At 32.5% G+C, this 15,511-nt stretch overlaps 4 protein-coding genes across 4 annotated transcripts; 2 read left to right on the top strand and 2 right to left on the bottom strand.

The window, feature by feature from the left end:
* Window positions 1-842: 842 nt before the first annotated feature.
* On the bottom strand, window positions 843-1,960 carry LOC111691464 (78 kDa glucose-regulated protein homolog). Its single transcript, XM_023454336.1, has one exon. The coding sequence runs from the start codon at window positions 1,958-1,960 to the stop codon at window positions 1,202-1,204; it is 759 nt and encodes a 252-aa protein (XP_023310104.1). The 3' UTR covers window positions 843-1,201.
* Window positions 1,961-2,017: 57 nt separating this feature from the next.
* Window positions 2,018-5,768, bottom strand: LOC108905525 (78 kDa glucose-regulated protein-like; the record flags this gene model as incomplete). Its single annotated transcript, XM_023454335.1, has 2 exons — window positions 5,755-5,768; window positions 2,018-2,561 (listed from the first exon to the last, which is right to left on the bottom strand). Coding segments are annotated over exons 1-2 (558 nt in total), but the record flags the coding sequence as incomplete, so codon positions are not given.
* On the top strand, window positions 5,079-8,595 carry LOC108905542 (heat shock 70 kDa protein). Its single transcript, XM_018708479.1, has 3 exons — window positions 5,079-5,262; window positions 6,180-6,390; window positions 6,654-8,595. The coding sequence occupies exons 2-3, from the start codon at window positions 6,180-6,182 to the stop codon at window positions 8,285-8,287; spliced, it is 1,845 nt and encodes a 614-aa protein (XP_018563995.1). The 5' UTR covers window positions 5,079-5,262; the 3' UTR covers window positions 8,288-8,595.
* Window positions 8,596-9,608: 1,013 nt separating this feature from the next.
* LOC108905524 (facilitated trehalose transporter Tret1-like) lies at window positions 9,609-14,192 on the top strand. Its single transcript, XM_023454330.1, has 3 exons — window positions 9,609-9,679; window positions 12,749-13,111; window positions 13,173-14,192. The coding sequence occupies exons 1-3, from the start codon at window positions 9,613-9,615 to the stop codon at window positions 14,159-14,161; spliced, it is 1,419 nt and encodes a 472-aa protein (XP_023310098.1). The 5' UTR covers window positions 9,609-9,612; the 3' UTR covers window positions 14,162-14,192.
* The last annotated feature ends 1,319 nt before the right edge of the window (window positions 14,193-15,511 follow it).

The following is a 15,511-nucleotide window of genomic DNA, read 5'->3' as shown; positions in this document are numbered from 1 at the left end:
ATCCGAATTTGGAACAAATTTATTCATAGTAAGTATTCTAATTATTTATTATTAAGTAAATTAAATGAAATAACAAGTGTAACATTAAAGTAGTAGTAATTGACAAATCTGAAATCATGCTTAGGTACATACATCAACTAAAACAGATATTTCCAGAAAACGAAATAACTCATATATCAAAATATGATATTTAATTTTATTAATTATGTATTTTACCTGTTTAAAACATTGTTTAATTTATAAGCATAAGTGTCACTATTCAATACAGGGTGTTAGTAAATAAGTGCGACAAATTTCAGGGGGCGATTCTACATGAAAAAATAATGGCAGTTTGCTTATAAACGTATGTCCGCAAATCATTCTTTTCCGAGATACGGGTTGTCAAAGTCTTAAAAACTGACGATTTAATTTATTGCTCTGAAACCGGTCGAGATGTGCAAATGAAATTTGGTAGGTTTTAAGAGGTAGTTATTGCGCATTTTTTGACACGCAATTAAGAATTTTATGTTCATCATTGGCGTCTCAATTTTTTTAAAGAAAAAAATGGTACGCCATTGAGATATTACAAATTAAAAATCATTTTTGAATTCCTCGTTTAATTTGTGACAAAAAATACGGAAAACTGATGCTGAAAATAAGTTTCAAATATTGCGTGTCAAAAAATGCGCAATAACTACCTCTTAAAACCCACCAAATTTCAATTACACATTTCGACCGGTCTCAGAGCAATAAATTAAATCGTCGGTTTTTAAAAAAACTTTGTAACTCGGAAAACGAATTATTTGCGGACATACGTTTATAAGCAAACTGCCATTATTTTCTCATGTAGAATCACCCCCTGAAATTTGTCGCACTTATTTACTAACACCCTGTATATTTACTGTGAAATTTAGTATAGCGAATAAAAGTTGGTTTCAACATTCTTTTTTTAAATATTTTTTTATAGTGTATCTGTTAACACCAACATCGAATTTCTCTTTAATATATGAGATATCGATGCGTAATGTTCTGCAAACATGGTTTCTAGTTTCTCAATTTCGTTAAAATCCAGGATATCCGAATCTGTTAAAAAATTTTCGCAACGTTCTTTCACGAAATTTTTGTCTGTTTCTAAAGAAATTTTGTTTATGTCGTAAAGTACTCGATGACAATATACATGAAATGGAGATTTGAGATCAAAAAAATTTTCGAAAACATCGTCTTAAGTTTTGTGTTTCTTTGCGTCTTCGAGTGAGGATTTAATTTTCCTGTCGCTTAATCGGAAGTGTCCCATTGTTACCACCAACTTATTGCTATTACCGGTAGAAGTCTCTGTGGCTGATACACTTAGTATGCCATCTTCGTCCAAATCAAAATTTACAGAAAATGCGACATCGCCTGCTCGTTTTTTAGGCAAACCTGTTATTGTCATTTTTCCGAGCATATTATTGTAAGTAGTAATTTTCCTTTCACCTTCGTAAACAGTGAATTCTGCTAAAGTCTGGTAATTAAAAGCTGTTTTCGTATGCTGAGAAGCTTTAGCGGGTAGAGGAGAATTTCTAGGTATCAAAAACAACATCCGATTTTGATTTACATCAACGCCAAGCGATAAAGGAGTTACTTCAATTACCTTATACTTTTCCATGTCATGATGTCCTGCCAAAACAAAAGCCGCTTCATCCGGATTTAGGTCCATCTTGATTTTCTCAACTCCAAAGTAAGAGGTTAACATTTCTTTAATTTTTGGTATCCTAGTAGACCCTCCCACTAAAATAATTTCGTCTATATCTGATTTAGATAGATCTGAATCTTCCAAACATAATTCCACCACGTCCATTATTCTACTAAAAATATCATTGCTTATTTCCTCAAATTTCATCCGTGACATAGATATGACAAGATCGGAATTTCCATCATATTGATCTAAGAAATATGTAAATTCTTCCCTGAATGATAAATTTTTCTTCAAGTGGATACACATATTATGTAATCTTCGTTTGAACCTGTTTGTTAAATATTTTTTATTATCAAAGAAATTTTTACAAAAATATTGAAACAGAATTTTGTCAAAATCTCTACCCCCAAGCAATGTATCACCATAAACGGCTTTCACCTCAAATGTGTTATCTTTAACGTTTATCAGAGAAACATCCAGTGTTCCTCCACCAAAATCAAACGTCAATATGTTGGAATCACTTCTGTGTTTATCGGAAAGGTAATGGATAGCAGCAGCAGTGGGTTCTGTTATTAACTTTAAGACATTTAAACCAGCCATCTCTGCTGCTTGCTTGGTAGCTTTTCTTTGAGCATTGCTGAAGTAGGCAGGCACAGAAACTACAGCCTTAGTAATGTTTTCTCCTAAATAGACACTAGCTGCGTTCTTGAGGTATTTCACAACTTCGGCACTAACTTCTTCCGGACTCTTAATAATTTTATTATTTAAGACTTCTATTTCAAAAGCTACTTGTCCATCCGGAGCAGGAACCAGGGAAAAATGTTCCTGATTTCTTTTTACGTATCTCGAAACAAATTCGTCATCATATTGTCTACCGATAAATTCCAATAGCTGGAGTGCTAGGCATCTAAAAAATATTTATGGTATAATCTTAACCCTTCTCCGCCTATCTCCTATACAGGGTGGGCCACCAGTAACGCCTCGGTCGCTAGGGACCAAACGGCAAATATTACAGAAACCTGTTTAGGTGGGTATGTGTAGGTTGATTACGGCTACAATTTAAAAATATTTTGAAATATACAGGGTGTCCAGGAAAAGCGTACCATATCAAACTTATGTATTTTTAAATGGAACACCCTGTATTTTACTGCATTTTTGAAAGCACCATAAAAAATAGGTGAACTTTATTAAAGGTTCTGCATACCCAGGACTTACGGTTTGTAAGATATTTCAATGTTAGTGAAAATGCAGGCTTAGCGTAGAAATTTAATATTTGCAATAAAAAAATAATTTTAAAGAAGCAGCTTTGGAGGGTCTATTTTAGACCCTTGAAGTTATAAATTATTATATTTGTCGTCACTTAGTATTATGCAGGGTGCTCAAAAAACTGCCGAATACTTCTCTCAACTTTAAACAGCAATAACTTGGTTATTTTAAATGGGACACCCGGTATATATTTTTACTTTGGGAGTTAGGAAATTTAAAAATCTTTCAAACTGTGTATAGGTTCCCTATATCTGTCTCTAACGGTATTGGAGATATTTGTGCCGTTTCGTTTTTTATCGAATTTTTTTGTAAGATGTATCCACGTGTCTTTATCGAGGTCTTTATGGAATTAGTTTGGGTTCTTCTTGATGACGTCTCTTTAAATATATTGAGAAAAATGAAGATTCAATTAGATGGCGCACCTGCAAAATTTTCATATTCAGTGAGAAATTATTTAAATCGAAAATTTAATAATAAATGGATAAGTAGGAATGGTACATGTCAGTGGCCACGTAGGTGTCCAGACCTCACCGTAATGGACTTCTTTATTTTTATTGCTAATATTAAATTTCTACGCTATGCCTGCATTTTCACTAAAATTGAAATATCTCACAAACAATAAATCCTAGGTATGCAAAACCTTTAATAAAGTGCACCTATTTTTTTACGGTGCTTTCAAAAATGCAGTAAAATAAAGGGTGTTCCATTTAAAAATACATAACTTTGATATGGTACGCTTTTCCTGGACACCCTATATTTCAAAATATTTTTAAAATGTAGCCGTAATCAATCTACACATACCCACCTAAACAGGTTTCTGTAACATTTGCCGTTTGGTCCCTAGCGACCGAGGCGTTACTAGTGGCCCACCCTGTATATGAAAGAATATACAAATAAAGTAAGTCGTGTTTTAGGGAAGCGCAATATTAATACGGTTGATACTAATATCAACGTTCTGGTGAGACTTCAGCCAAGTTGCAGCAGAAAGGTGATAGAAATCCTGAAGAGTCGAAATAATTTCGTCAAAGACCAATAACCTAAGTTATTTAGTAAAGACTTAAAAATCAAAGATCGGAACGTCACTGCAACGACAGGGATCATTACACACAGTAAATGTACATACCGGCCAGAGGCCTTAATTTCTACTTTTAGAGTGACTTCTGAAAATGGGTTATATGTCTTTCAAAACGTCACGAAGTCTAAACCGAGGACATAGGAAAACAAAATAATAAATTAATATTAAATTTTTTTATTAAAAAATAACTAAATAAAAAATTATACACTTATTTCTATTATACACTTTTTTCATTGGCCTAAGCATTTATTATGCAAGTAAATAATCAAAGAAATAATATTTACCTTGTTTGCTGAACGTATAAACACGAACTGAGCGGCAGCAGAGACACTATTGAATCAACTGTGCAAACCTTTGCAACTCTGAACCTTTATCGTAATTAGGTATTCCCCGAACGATTCTTAAGCATTTATTTTATGTATATCTGTTATCTATTGTTATCAATATGACCTGAAATGTTGTTTACTTCTTAACAGAGAATGATAAGAGAAAGTGGATTAAACTTAATCACTTATGAGGTTTTTATAATAGCTTTTTTCTTTAGCCTCAGAAACATCGTTTGTTCGTTTGTTCCTAGAGTGGGAAACAAGTTTTTAAGTTTCATTTAATTGTTCATACTTATTCAGATTGAAACAGCAGATGAACGATATTTCAAAAGCTGAAGACAAAATAAATGTATTTTTTAGCAAAATGAGTAATTATAAAAATAGCATACAAAACAATATTCAATATAACGCTACATGTAATAAAGAAGTATTTGTTTCATTTACTTCTAATCAATAATAAGGAAGTTCCATATTTATTAGACACTTAAATAACAATAAAAATAGAGGATCATCTATGCACATATGTATTTTAAGTTCTATTACAGAAAAAATGTATATTATGCATATTATCGACGAAAATTGATGAGCTAAAAGAATCAAATATGCTATATTTTCATTGATGCCGATAAATTAATTTCCTAGTAATGGGATTATTAAAAAAGCAATCTTGCTGGTTAGGTTTCCTTATCTTTAACTGTGTAGATAAATATAATGGTATTCCACTCAGTTGAGATAAACGTGGTCTGACAGAGCTCAGTGCTCAGTGTATCTTGGGTCTTGTAATAACAACGTACATGCTTCATTTCATCTATTCGTTTTGTAATTTATCTTTGCAGTTTGTATAGATTTTTAGTTCCAGATAATATTATTTTTTATGTGGTAGTAAAAACACTTTGCTTCGTTTGTATGTTGTGAAGTATTTTTGTTTTAAACAGCTTACGGTAAGTTTTCCGTAAATATGTATATGAATGCTTTCAACAATATAGCCAAATTTAAAGACATTAAGTAAATATTGCCAGAGAATATAAAACTGACTTATATTTAGATACTTAAATGCTGTTTTCTGATGTAAATAATTTAATCATTATAATAAATAGTTGAAATAAACATAATAAGCTGCAATTGAATTTCCCGTATAGTAAGTAATGAAATTAAAAATGAAGTAGGTACAATTTTTAATACATACACAAAAAATCAGACTTCAGAAATAACTAATAATTTTAAAAATATTATATAAAATAAATATTTGGATGTAAAATAATAACAAATAATGGATTGCCTAACTGTGCTTCCCAAGAAAGTTATATGGTTACTGAAAACTAAGGATTTTTAAATGTCTTTTGGACAACATAGAATAAGTGATTATGTATCGTTTTTCTTCTCTTTTACTTGTTATTGTTTTAATTCAAATTCAGGAATATGCCAACACGTACTGCCCAAGAAACATACTGTAAGCTCAAACGCTTATCATCAAAAACTGCCAAAAAATTCCATTTGATGTATATCAATAGTATTTGCATAAATCAAGAGGATGTCTCGGGATGAAGTACCAATATTTTAACCACGTATCTAACTAAAAAAAAACAAGTTTTGTCTAACAAATTTTAGTAAAAAAAGTTTCATATTTTAAACAATTATATTACGCAATTATCCAAAAACCAAAAAGATTTCGAAAAAAAATGGTTGCTCTTGACGAGTTAAATGGGCTGCAACATTTTGGCAAACTTACACGCAAATATGCTTTTCTGGCAGATAGTTATATGTCTGTAAGGCGTTCGAGGACGAAATTGTAAAAGTTTCAGTTTTATCAATGTTTCGTATTTACATCCAGTAAGTTATTTCGATGAATATATTTTAGATGTCCAACGCACCAGCCATTGGTATCGATCTTGGAACAACCTTTTCCTGTGCATCGGTTTACAGACGGGGCAGACCTGAACTTATTCCAAATGCAGAAGGTGACAGACTTACTCCTTCTATTGTTTACTTCAACCCTAGAACAGGGGTGCCCTCTGTAGGTCAAATAGCTGATGAGTTGCTAACGCAATGTCCGAAGAACGGCCTTTTAGGTGAGATATAAAAATTAAATTAATATACAGGGTATTTTAATATTATGTGAACATAGATCTATCGCAGATTGTAGGGGAGAAAAAATAAGATAAATTTGCTTGTTATTCAATGTTGCTTCGTGTAAGAACGGTACTAGTTGTTGATTGTAGGCCACTATGGAGGGAACTGCTTCTTAGACAAGGCTTTTCATAATAAATAAGATAAGATGCGAATTTAATTATGCAGTTATCCTCAAATTATCAATGAAACATTTTTTTTCTAGATGCCAAACGTATAATTGGGAGAAAATACGATGACGAATTCATTTCAAGGTACACTAATTCCAACGAGATACACTTTTCGCTGGTTCGAGGAAACGACGACCAAGCTGCCTTCGAAATAGAAGTTTCCGGTGAAACAGTCATCAAGAAGCCCGAAGAGGTGAGCGCGGAAGTTCTAAAATATCTGCGGCGCACAGCCTGCGAGTATCTGGGAGAAGACATCACTAAAGCAGTTATTTCAGTCCCTGCCTATTTCAGCAACGCACAAAGAAAAGCTACGAAGGCGGCTGCGGAACTGGCAGGACTTACTGTCCTGAAACTGATAACAGAGCCAACAGCTGCTGCTGTCCACTATGTTTCCGATAAATTGAGAACCAATTCAAACGTACTAGTTTTTGATTTTGGTGGGGGGACTCTAGATGTCTCGCTGATAAAAGTTAACCGAAACGTATTTGAAGTGAGAGCTGTGTATGGTGACACACTTCTAGGGGGCCGGAACTTTGACGAAGCTTTGTTTGAACATTTTTACAAAGACTTCTTAGACATGAATAACGATAACTTTGCAGGCAAGAAGTTCAGGCGAAGACTGAGTTGCATGTGTGCCAATTTAAAGAAAAAACTGTCAACGAATGAGGAATTTACATTGTTCCTGGATAGGTACGATGGGAATTCAGATCTCAGTATATTTATGAAAAGGGCAAAGTTCGAGGAGATCAACGAGTGTATATTCCAACGAGCCCTTGACGTGGTGAAGTTGTGTCTAGAAGACTCAGACTTGAAGAAATCTGATATAGACGAAGTTATTTTGGTGGGAGGGTCAACGAGAATACCCAAAATACGGGAAAGTCTGAACGATTACTTTGGCTCCGAGAAGATCAAGACGGATTTGAATCCGGACGAAGCGGTGGCAGCCGGAGCGAGCATACACGCTGCCTTCCTCTTAGGCGACTGTCAAAATTTGGAAAAATATAGAGTTACTGAAGTTACACCTATGTCTCTGGGGGTTAATGAAACCGGGAATCTAATGAACTTCTGTATACCAAAAAATTCTCGCTTGCCAATTGAGGTTTCCAGTAATTTAGTAACGTCTTTTAATAATCAAAGTATAATAACATTTTCAATTTACGAAGGCGAGAGGAAAAACACAATTTACAACAATAAATTAGGCGAGTTCTCAATTACGAACATTCCAAAAAAACGTGCTGGGGACGTTGAGTTTTCCGTACATTTTCATCTGGACGAAGATGGTATCTTGACTATAACAGCTAGGGAGAAATCTACAGGTAGAAACAACAAGTTAGTGGTAACTATGGGGCAGTTTCGTTTAAGTGAGAGAAAAATTAAGTTATCTCTTGAAGATGCTAGGAAACATAAAATTCAGGATGATGTTTTTGAAAACTTTGTGCGTTGCAAGCAGAGACTTGACAAGCAGTGCCGTCACGTATTATACGATATAGAAAAGATTTCATCAGAAAGTGACAAGGTTTTTGTGAAAGAACGTTGTGAAGGGTTTTTAAGGGATGTAAATACTCTAGACTTTACCGAAATTGAAAAATTGGAAGCCAAGTTTGCTGTGTTTAACAATTCAGTGTCGAACATATTAATGAAAAATTGCATGTTGTCCCTAAATTATTGATAAAATCACGTGTCTGATAAATTCTATGATATTTACTCGTAAACATATAATTAAAGAAAAATGTTATAAGTTTTATTTAATTATTGAACTAAATACATATACGAATTCATACTTTATATTAGGTGTATACGTAAGTGAAAACTAATTTCGTGTATTCTACACCACAATAATAAAATGTATGTAACACTCGTCCTATTGTGAGTGATATAAATGTACCTCACGATCGGATTTTTCTTTTTAATTTTTTTAGCATGCAGCATAGTTTGTTTATTGTCAGTTAGTGTCTAATTAATTAATAATAATAGAAAATGGAGAGAAACAATCTTCTTTTTTATTTTGATTTTACTCAAGTTGACCTAAGAACGTTTAAAATAAATCAGATAATTGAATAATCAGATAATCCTTTTTTGAACCCTTGGAGCAGGATGATTTTGAATATAAAAAAATTGTAGTAATGACCAAGTTAAACAAGCTGTGCATTCCCAGATGGAGGCACAGCGAATATTCCATTTTTTATATAAAAGAGGAGACAAGCTAGTGGGTGGCGCAAACAAATAAGAGGGGAATAAAGATACCATGTGGCTCTAATAACTTAGGAAGGAAATACACCAATAAGGAATATAGGATTAAGGTGAGTTAGTTTTAAGAACAAATATTTAATCAGTTTAAATTTAACTAGAGTTTAAATTACATTTTCTGTATAGACAAAGCTGTTAACATAATGCATATCTTCCTAGAAACTAGACAACAATACATTTTATTGTATCTATAAATAACTTTTTTAAAATAGTAAAAAAATGACAATATCCTACAACATTCTCAACAAATTTTTCAATATAAATTTAGCATCATAATTTTCTATAGGATTTTTTTACAGAAAGAACTCAACATCAAATGTAATAACATCAAAAAATTCTAATTTAATTGAAAAAGAGTAAACCTAACAAACATAATAAATATTTGTAATTTCACTAATTAATTATTTTATTCATTTAATTAACTATAATCTGGTTTATTGGCTCATTTCAACAATTTCTTGTGAAGGTTGGGGTTAATAAAATACCAAACCCAGGTACCCTCTCTACCTGACTTTGTTTTATATTGGTACATAGGCATTCCTTAAATACCTAGCAATTAGAATTATCAGAAAAATTGCATCGTTATAATTGTGCGACGATATTTTTAGTAAGTGAATTGGTATGTTATCATACAATTGACCATAACAGTAGAAGATGTGTTAGTGTGTACAATAATTCACTGCATTGCGAGCGGTAGTGGTCACTTCTTGTTTGCTCCCATTCGTCGGGTGTTAGTTTGTAGTTGAAATGAAATTTATAAGTTTCCAGGTACTCTTCGGAACAAGGATCTATCAGTATTTGGCAGCTATAACAGGTAAGTGCTAAATGATGTTTTCCCCAACAATTCAAAGGGCGTTTAGTGCTGGCTTTGATTTTTTATCATTCAAAAAAAAGGTTTGGTTAAAGTGATCATCTCAGGATTGTATTGACGTGCTGGTAATTAATAATTGCCTGAAATAGAAGTAGAAAATAATCCAAGTGGTACTTGGATATACATTTTTTTATTTTTTTGTAACTGTCAAATAAACTAATTCGTTTATTAAATCAAATTGTAAACATTGTACCTAGGGATAGAGACAAAAAGAAATTACTCTTATATCAAACTAAATAAGAATAAACAATTAAATGGGATTTAAAAAAGATAGTAGATTTAATTGGGAAATTAATTTATTAGATGCAAAAAGTGGTCAAGTGAGAGATTAAGTGTTTTTTCAAAGTTAACTGACACCAAAAGAAATTTGTGTAAATATGTAACGAATTAAATTTACCAGTGTGGATAGGTATTTTACAAATAAAGCATATTTTCGTTATAATACAAGAGTAAAACAGAAACAATGCTCTGACTAATACTCAAAATTTCCCAGAAATGCTTCCCCGTATCAGCTGAAAGGATATTTTGAAAATTAATGTAAGATTTTCTCACAAATGTTGATTTTTATTTAGAAATATATTAATTGTTATATTCACATAAACAAAAAGCAATGATTTTAACAATAATAACTGGTAACTTTGTTGTTGTGGATTTCTAGAACATATTAGTTTAAATATACGAAACAGTAGTTAAAATATATACTTTAATTGATCTACCTATTTTAGTAACATCGCATGGTAAAAATGCTTTGTGATTTTATCTTAATCGCGATATAAACCATTATAAAAATAACATTAAATAAGAGAACCTCACGTAAATTGTAATAATAACGAATTATTATCTACTATTCAGTACGCGAGTGTTAAAAAAAAAGAAACAAAATTACCTAATCGTTAGATATAATAACACTGTTGGTGTCAACTTCACGATATGTACGATTTTATCGTAAATAATACCTATATTATATAGGTTATAAGTTATAACAAATGTTCTAGATTGTAACCTTTAACGAAAGCATCTCTAAACAATGTAAAGAAAAGCAAAAAATAAATCTATGTACCTACTCGTAAGCAAAGGCAACCTTTGAATTACCTTTTCATATTCTAGCTTTAATTTCATATCAAATGGTTCAAAATGGTATAGGAAGAAGCAAGATCTGGCTTCTCGAATGTGTCTTATTAAAAAAAGATGTATGAGTTATGAGTGATAGATGGGTATTTAATTAACAAATTAAAGAAGCGACATTGCATTTATGTGAGAAATGTCAAAATAAATAAAGTTGTCTTGATTTCAAAAACTTATAAACTTTAGGTATCCTGTATTTTAATGGATCACTTGTTTGAAAACTGAGGCCACAAACAATCATTTGTTACGGCTAAGCCAATAATTATTATAGTCCAAATACCCATCTAGTCAATGGATGTCCAGGAAATAAGCTATTAACAAACGTACCTCAATTAAAAAAATATGTAATTCGCAAAGTAGACAGATTTTTATTGATGGAAAATAAATTTTGTGTTTTTGTATTAATTATATTTAGGGTGATTCACAAATTTTAAGGGGAGTCTTTCGTATAAAGTTTTTATCTAGGATGTTTCGTTAAAAAAATACAGTGTTAAACTTAAAAAATTGTTTTTAATTTTTTTAAATAGGAAATTTAAAAACTATTTAGTGAAATAATTTAAAAGGAGGAGGAGGCCGGTTTTTGGCCTAATTTATTTTTGGCTGAAAATTTTTTTTTAGTACCTACTAGCAATACTGAATCGCTTCCACCCTAAACGGACCAACCCCCTCACCCTCCTTTCCCCTCCACCTCCTTAAATGAGATGACACACATTTACATTGAATAAAACGAAAAAGAAAAAATCAATAATTATACATACATGTTTGTGCATATTTGATTAGCCACTTTGAATTTCGTGATTCTGAATTCATAATTGTAATCAGTGATCCAAGAAAGTTTGTATGAACAAATATTTGGAGATTATGAAGATCTTTTTAATATTTTTGTCCGCCATATGGAATATGTTTAAAATTATTTAAATCAGCTTAATAACTTTTAAAATAGTGTACAAAATGAGAGAACTAATCATAGAATAATATATGTTTTTTAAAAGCAAGTATATTAAATGAGTACGCCGGAATTTTGTATCCATGTCGAATGACAATTTTTATAGGTACATTTAAAAGGTTTCCACTGATTCAATTGCAGCTTTAAAATATGAATTCTTCCACGTAATGTAAAATTTAAACATTATCGTAGTAAAGGACAGCAAAAAAAACGGGATGTAATTTCGATCAAGGCTAATCTACTATTCTATAGTTATATAATTCAAAACTGCTTTGTTGATTTGCTGTTGTTAAGGCGAACTAAGTGTTTTTGTGCTCGTTGCTAGAAATACAATAATTATTTACCCATCATTGAGGTGAGATGTAGTCGAGATGTGCATCGATTTGATGACACATACTAAAAAGCTTATAATTTTTATATACTTTTTTCGTTGCAAAAACAATAATAAAAAATCAATGGCTTGAACCGATCGATATTCGAATTTAGAAGCAACTTAGAACTAACTGACAAATAAACATTTAACATATAAACTGTAAGTATAAAAACACTTAAACCGTACAAAATTGGAAAAATTATAAATAACTCAGCTCTATTGTTACTTTATTTTAAAGGAACTTATTTCAATTAAGTAGTTCTTTCCTTATCGCTGCACTAAATGGTGGTTAGGGTTTACAAACATAATGCGAGATAAAATTTATGCAATGTATATATTTTTTCCTTTATCGCGACTTGTTACTTTACAGTAATAGTTCACAGAAATAACTTAGTAAGAAGATAACTTTTGTAGAAATCGTTGACAATAAAATATACATACAAGGTGTTGTTTTAGGCTATTTAGGCTATTTATAATGGCTATTTATAATAAACAATTTAGGCTATTTATTATGATCTACCCATATGTAATTAATTGAAATAAATGTGACTGATTCAACGTGTTGCAGGCACGTTATGCATCCTGTCATCAGAAATGCATTTCGGATGGACATCCCCGTCACTGCCTATCCTCGTCAGAGGCAGCTACAAATTCCAGATCACCGCCGAAGAGGCGTCGTGGTTAGCAGTGACCTTGCTGGCGGGAACGATCTTCGGAGCCATCTTCACGGGTTGCCTTGCTGACATATTAGGCAGAAAGAAGATCATCCTCTTCACAGCTGTACCACTTTTCGTCTCGTGGATGCTCATAGCTCTGGCTAGTTCCGTGGTCGAGCTGTACGTCGCAAGGTTTATAGCAGGTTTATCCAGTGGGATGTCGATTTCGACGGTTCCGATGTATTTGGGAGAAATAGCAGAACCTGAAGTTAGAGGTACAATACCGTCAAAATTTTCATTATGTGCGAAATGAAGGTATTTTTTAACTTTTTTTAGGTATGCTGGCCTCTCTTTGTCCGGTCTGTGTAGTATTTGGAATCCTTCTCATCAACATCCTGGGAAACTACCTAGACATCGACCAAACCGCTTTCGTTGCCAGCATTTTCCCAATAATCCTGTTCTGCACGTTTGTATGGATGCCTGAGAGCCCATCATTCCTTTTATTGAAGCATCGTAAAGATGAAGCTCAAAGGACCCTAGAAACCTTACGAGGAAAGGAGAACGGCGAGGTAGAACTAAAAAGACTGACAGAAGCCCTGAATCAGTGTCAAGGAAAAGTTACAGCTTTTGATTTATTTTTAAACAGTACCAACCGAAAAGCAGCGACAGTTGCATTCGGTCTCAGAACGGTTCAACAGTTTTGCGGCACAACAGCCTTGACTTTTTACTGCAAGACTATCTTCGAACAAGCCGATGATATTATCTCTCCGAATGTAGCGACGATAATTTATTTTTGTCTTCAGTTGGGCGTTGCTTTCTTCGCTTCCTTCATTGTGGATATTTTCGGGCGTCGTCCTTTGCTGGTAGTGTCCCTGATAGGATCCTCAACGACATTGTACCTGTTAAGCAGTTACATCTACATAAAAGACAACACTGACCTCTTCTTGGAGAGCTACTCGATCATACCCATATTAGCGTTATTTTTCAACGTTGTATTCATTAGTATCGGCATAAGGAATATCCCTTTGCTCATGATGAGCGAGATGTTCTCCACAGACATAAAACCTATCGCTTTGTGTGTAGGAACTATCTTTTATAGCATTATTGCCACTTTATCTGCCAAAGTGTTTTATTTCACCAATGAGCGGTTTGGGATGTACATGCCATTTTTGATTTACGGCACCCTCAGTCTTCTAAGTGTGATCTTTGTGGTATTTTATGTTCCTGAGACGAAAGGCAAGACCTTGGAAGACATCCAGAGAGAATTACAAGGCTGTAAACGTGAACAGTGCAGCGAACGTTACAGAAACAAAGAAAGTGCGTGACAGAAAACTACTCCCACTTCGACTGAGAGGAAAATAGAGTCCTGAGGTTCTCCTGAACACATAAGGAATTTTAATATAATAGAACTTAATAAAATACTTGGACTGCTACTTTTGTATAGAAGGAATATTTTTGTATATTGCATACCTTCTGGTTGTTAAGAACAATCATCTGGATCTCTTATTTCCTTTCTTTACTTATATTTATACCACATTCCTACCATTACTTAGTGATAGTAATGGGTGTGATATTTTTAATTGACATATTGTTATAAGGATTATGTTACAATACCTACATTTTTCTTCAAATATCTGATGTGTATATACCTTAAATACTATACAGTTGCCTTAGAATTTTTGAAAAATATTTGTAGTTATAGATCATACGTTATTACTGTTCAATGGTTTTGGCAGAATGCCAAAAAAATATAAATAAGCATACTCACAGGTGGTCGTACCGTGTTCTTGATCTACAGCCAACAAATCAGTGACGACTTATTTCAGTGACCTTTTTTTTAGTGTTTATATGCGCTTCTAAAATTTATGTGACGATAAATATTATATTTGCAATAAATGGGAAGCAAGTTTTGAAAACACTTATCTAGTGTTTTGCCCTTAAATGCAATTGATGTGGATAAGTTTAATTTATTAATTAGTTACACATAACACGTAGACAATATATATNATTAAATTTTATTGTTGAATGATAATTACAGTGTCAGATTCTAATGCAGACTGATTAAAATGGCTATTGCCGTCCACTTGTCCAAAATTGATGACAAGGCATTCCTAGGCTGTCCAGCTCATGTTAGCAATGTCGATGCTCCCATTTCCTTAACTCTACAGGTAGTTGACCCTATATATATATATATCTACGAGAAAGAACAAATCGATTTTCGAACATATGAACTACAGGATAAGTCCAAGAGTGTTAACTTGTTTACATAAACTCATTGTTAAGCATTTACTTATTTATTTTTGTATTGTTATATCCTTCTAATTTTTAATAAATCAACTTTGACATTAGGTACTTCACAAAAAAAACCGCAAGGTTCGACATTCGGAAAGAATGCAAAAATAATTTAAGTAAGAGTTAATTTCTATTATTTGTTGTGCCAAATTTTGCGACGCAGGTGTTTTTATAAAAATATATAATATCCAAGGAAAAATATATTTAAATTTCTAAGTACATGATTTTTCAGTTTGTTTAAAATAGTGTGAATAACGTTATCTAGGTATTTATTATTCCCCTAAACGATTTTGCTGAACAGCGAACATAGAAAAAACTTAATGTAGGTAAAATTACTTGTTTGTGGAAGTGAGCTGTGAGGAAAGACAGCTGATTTGTTTGAA

Source organism: Anoplophora glabripennis, unplaced genomic scaffold (assembly GCF_000390285.2).
Source record: "Anoplophora glabripennis isolate ALB-LARVAE unplaced genomic scaffold, Agla_2.0 scaffold53, whole genome shotgun sequence".
Taxonomy (NCBI): Eukaryota; Metazoa; Arthropoda; class Insecta; order Coleoptera; family Cerambycidae; genus Anoplophora; species Anoplophora glabripennis.
The sequence above is the reverse complement of the archived record's forward strand: the minus strand, read 5'-3'. Positions and strand labels throughout refer to the sequence as shown.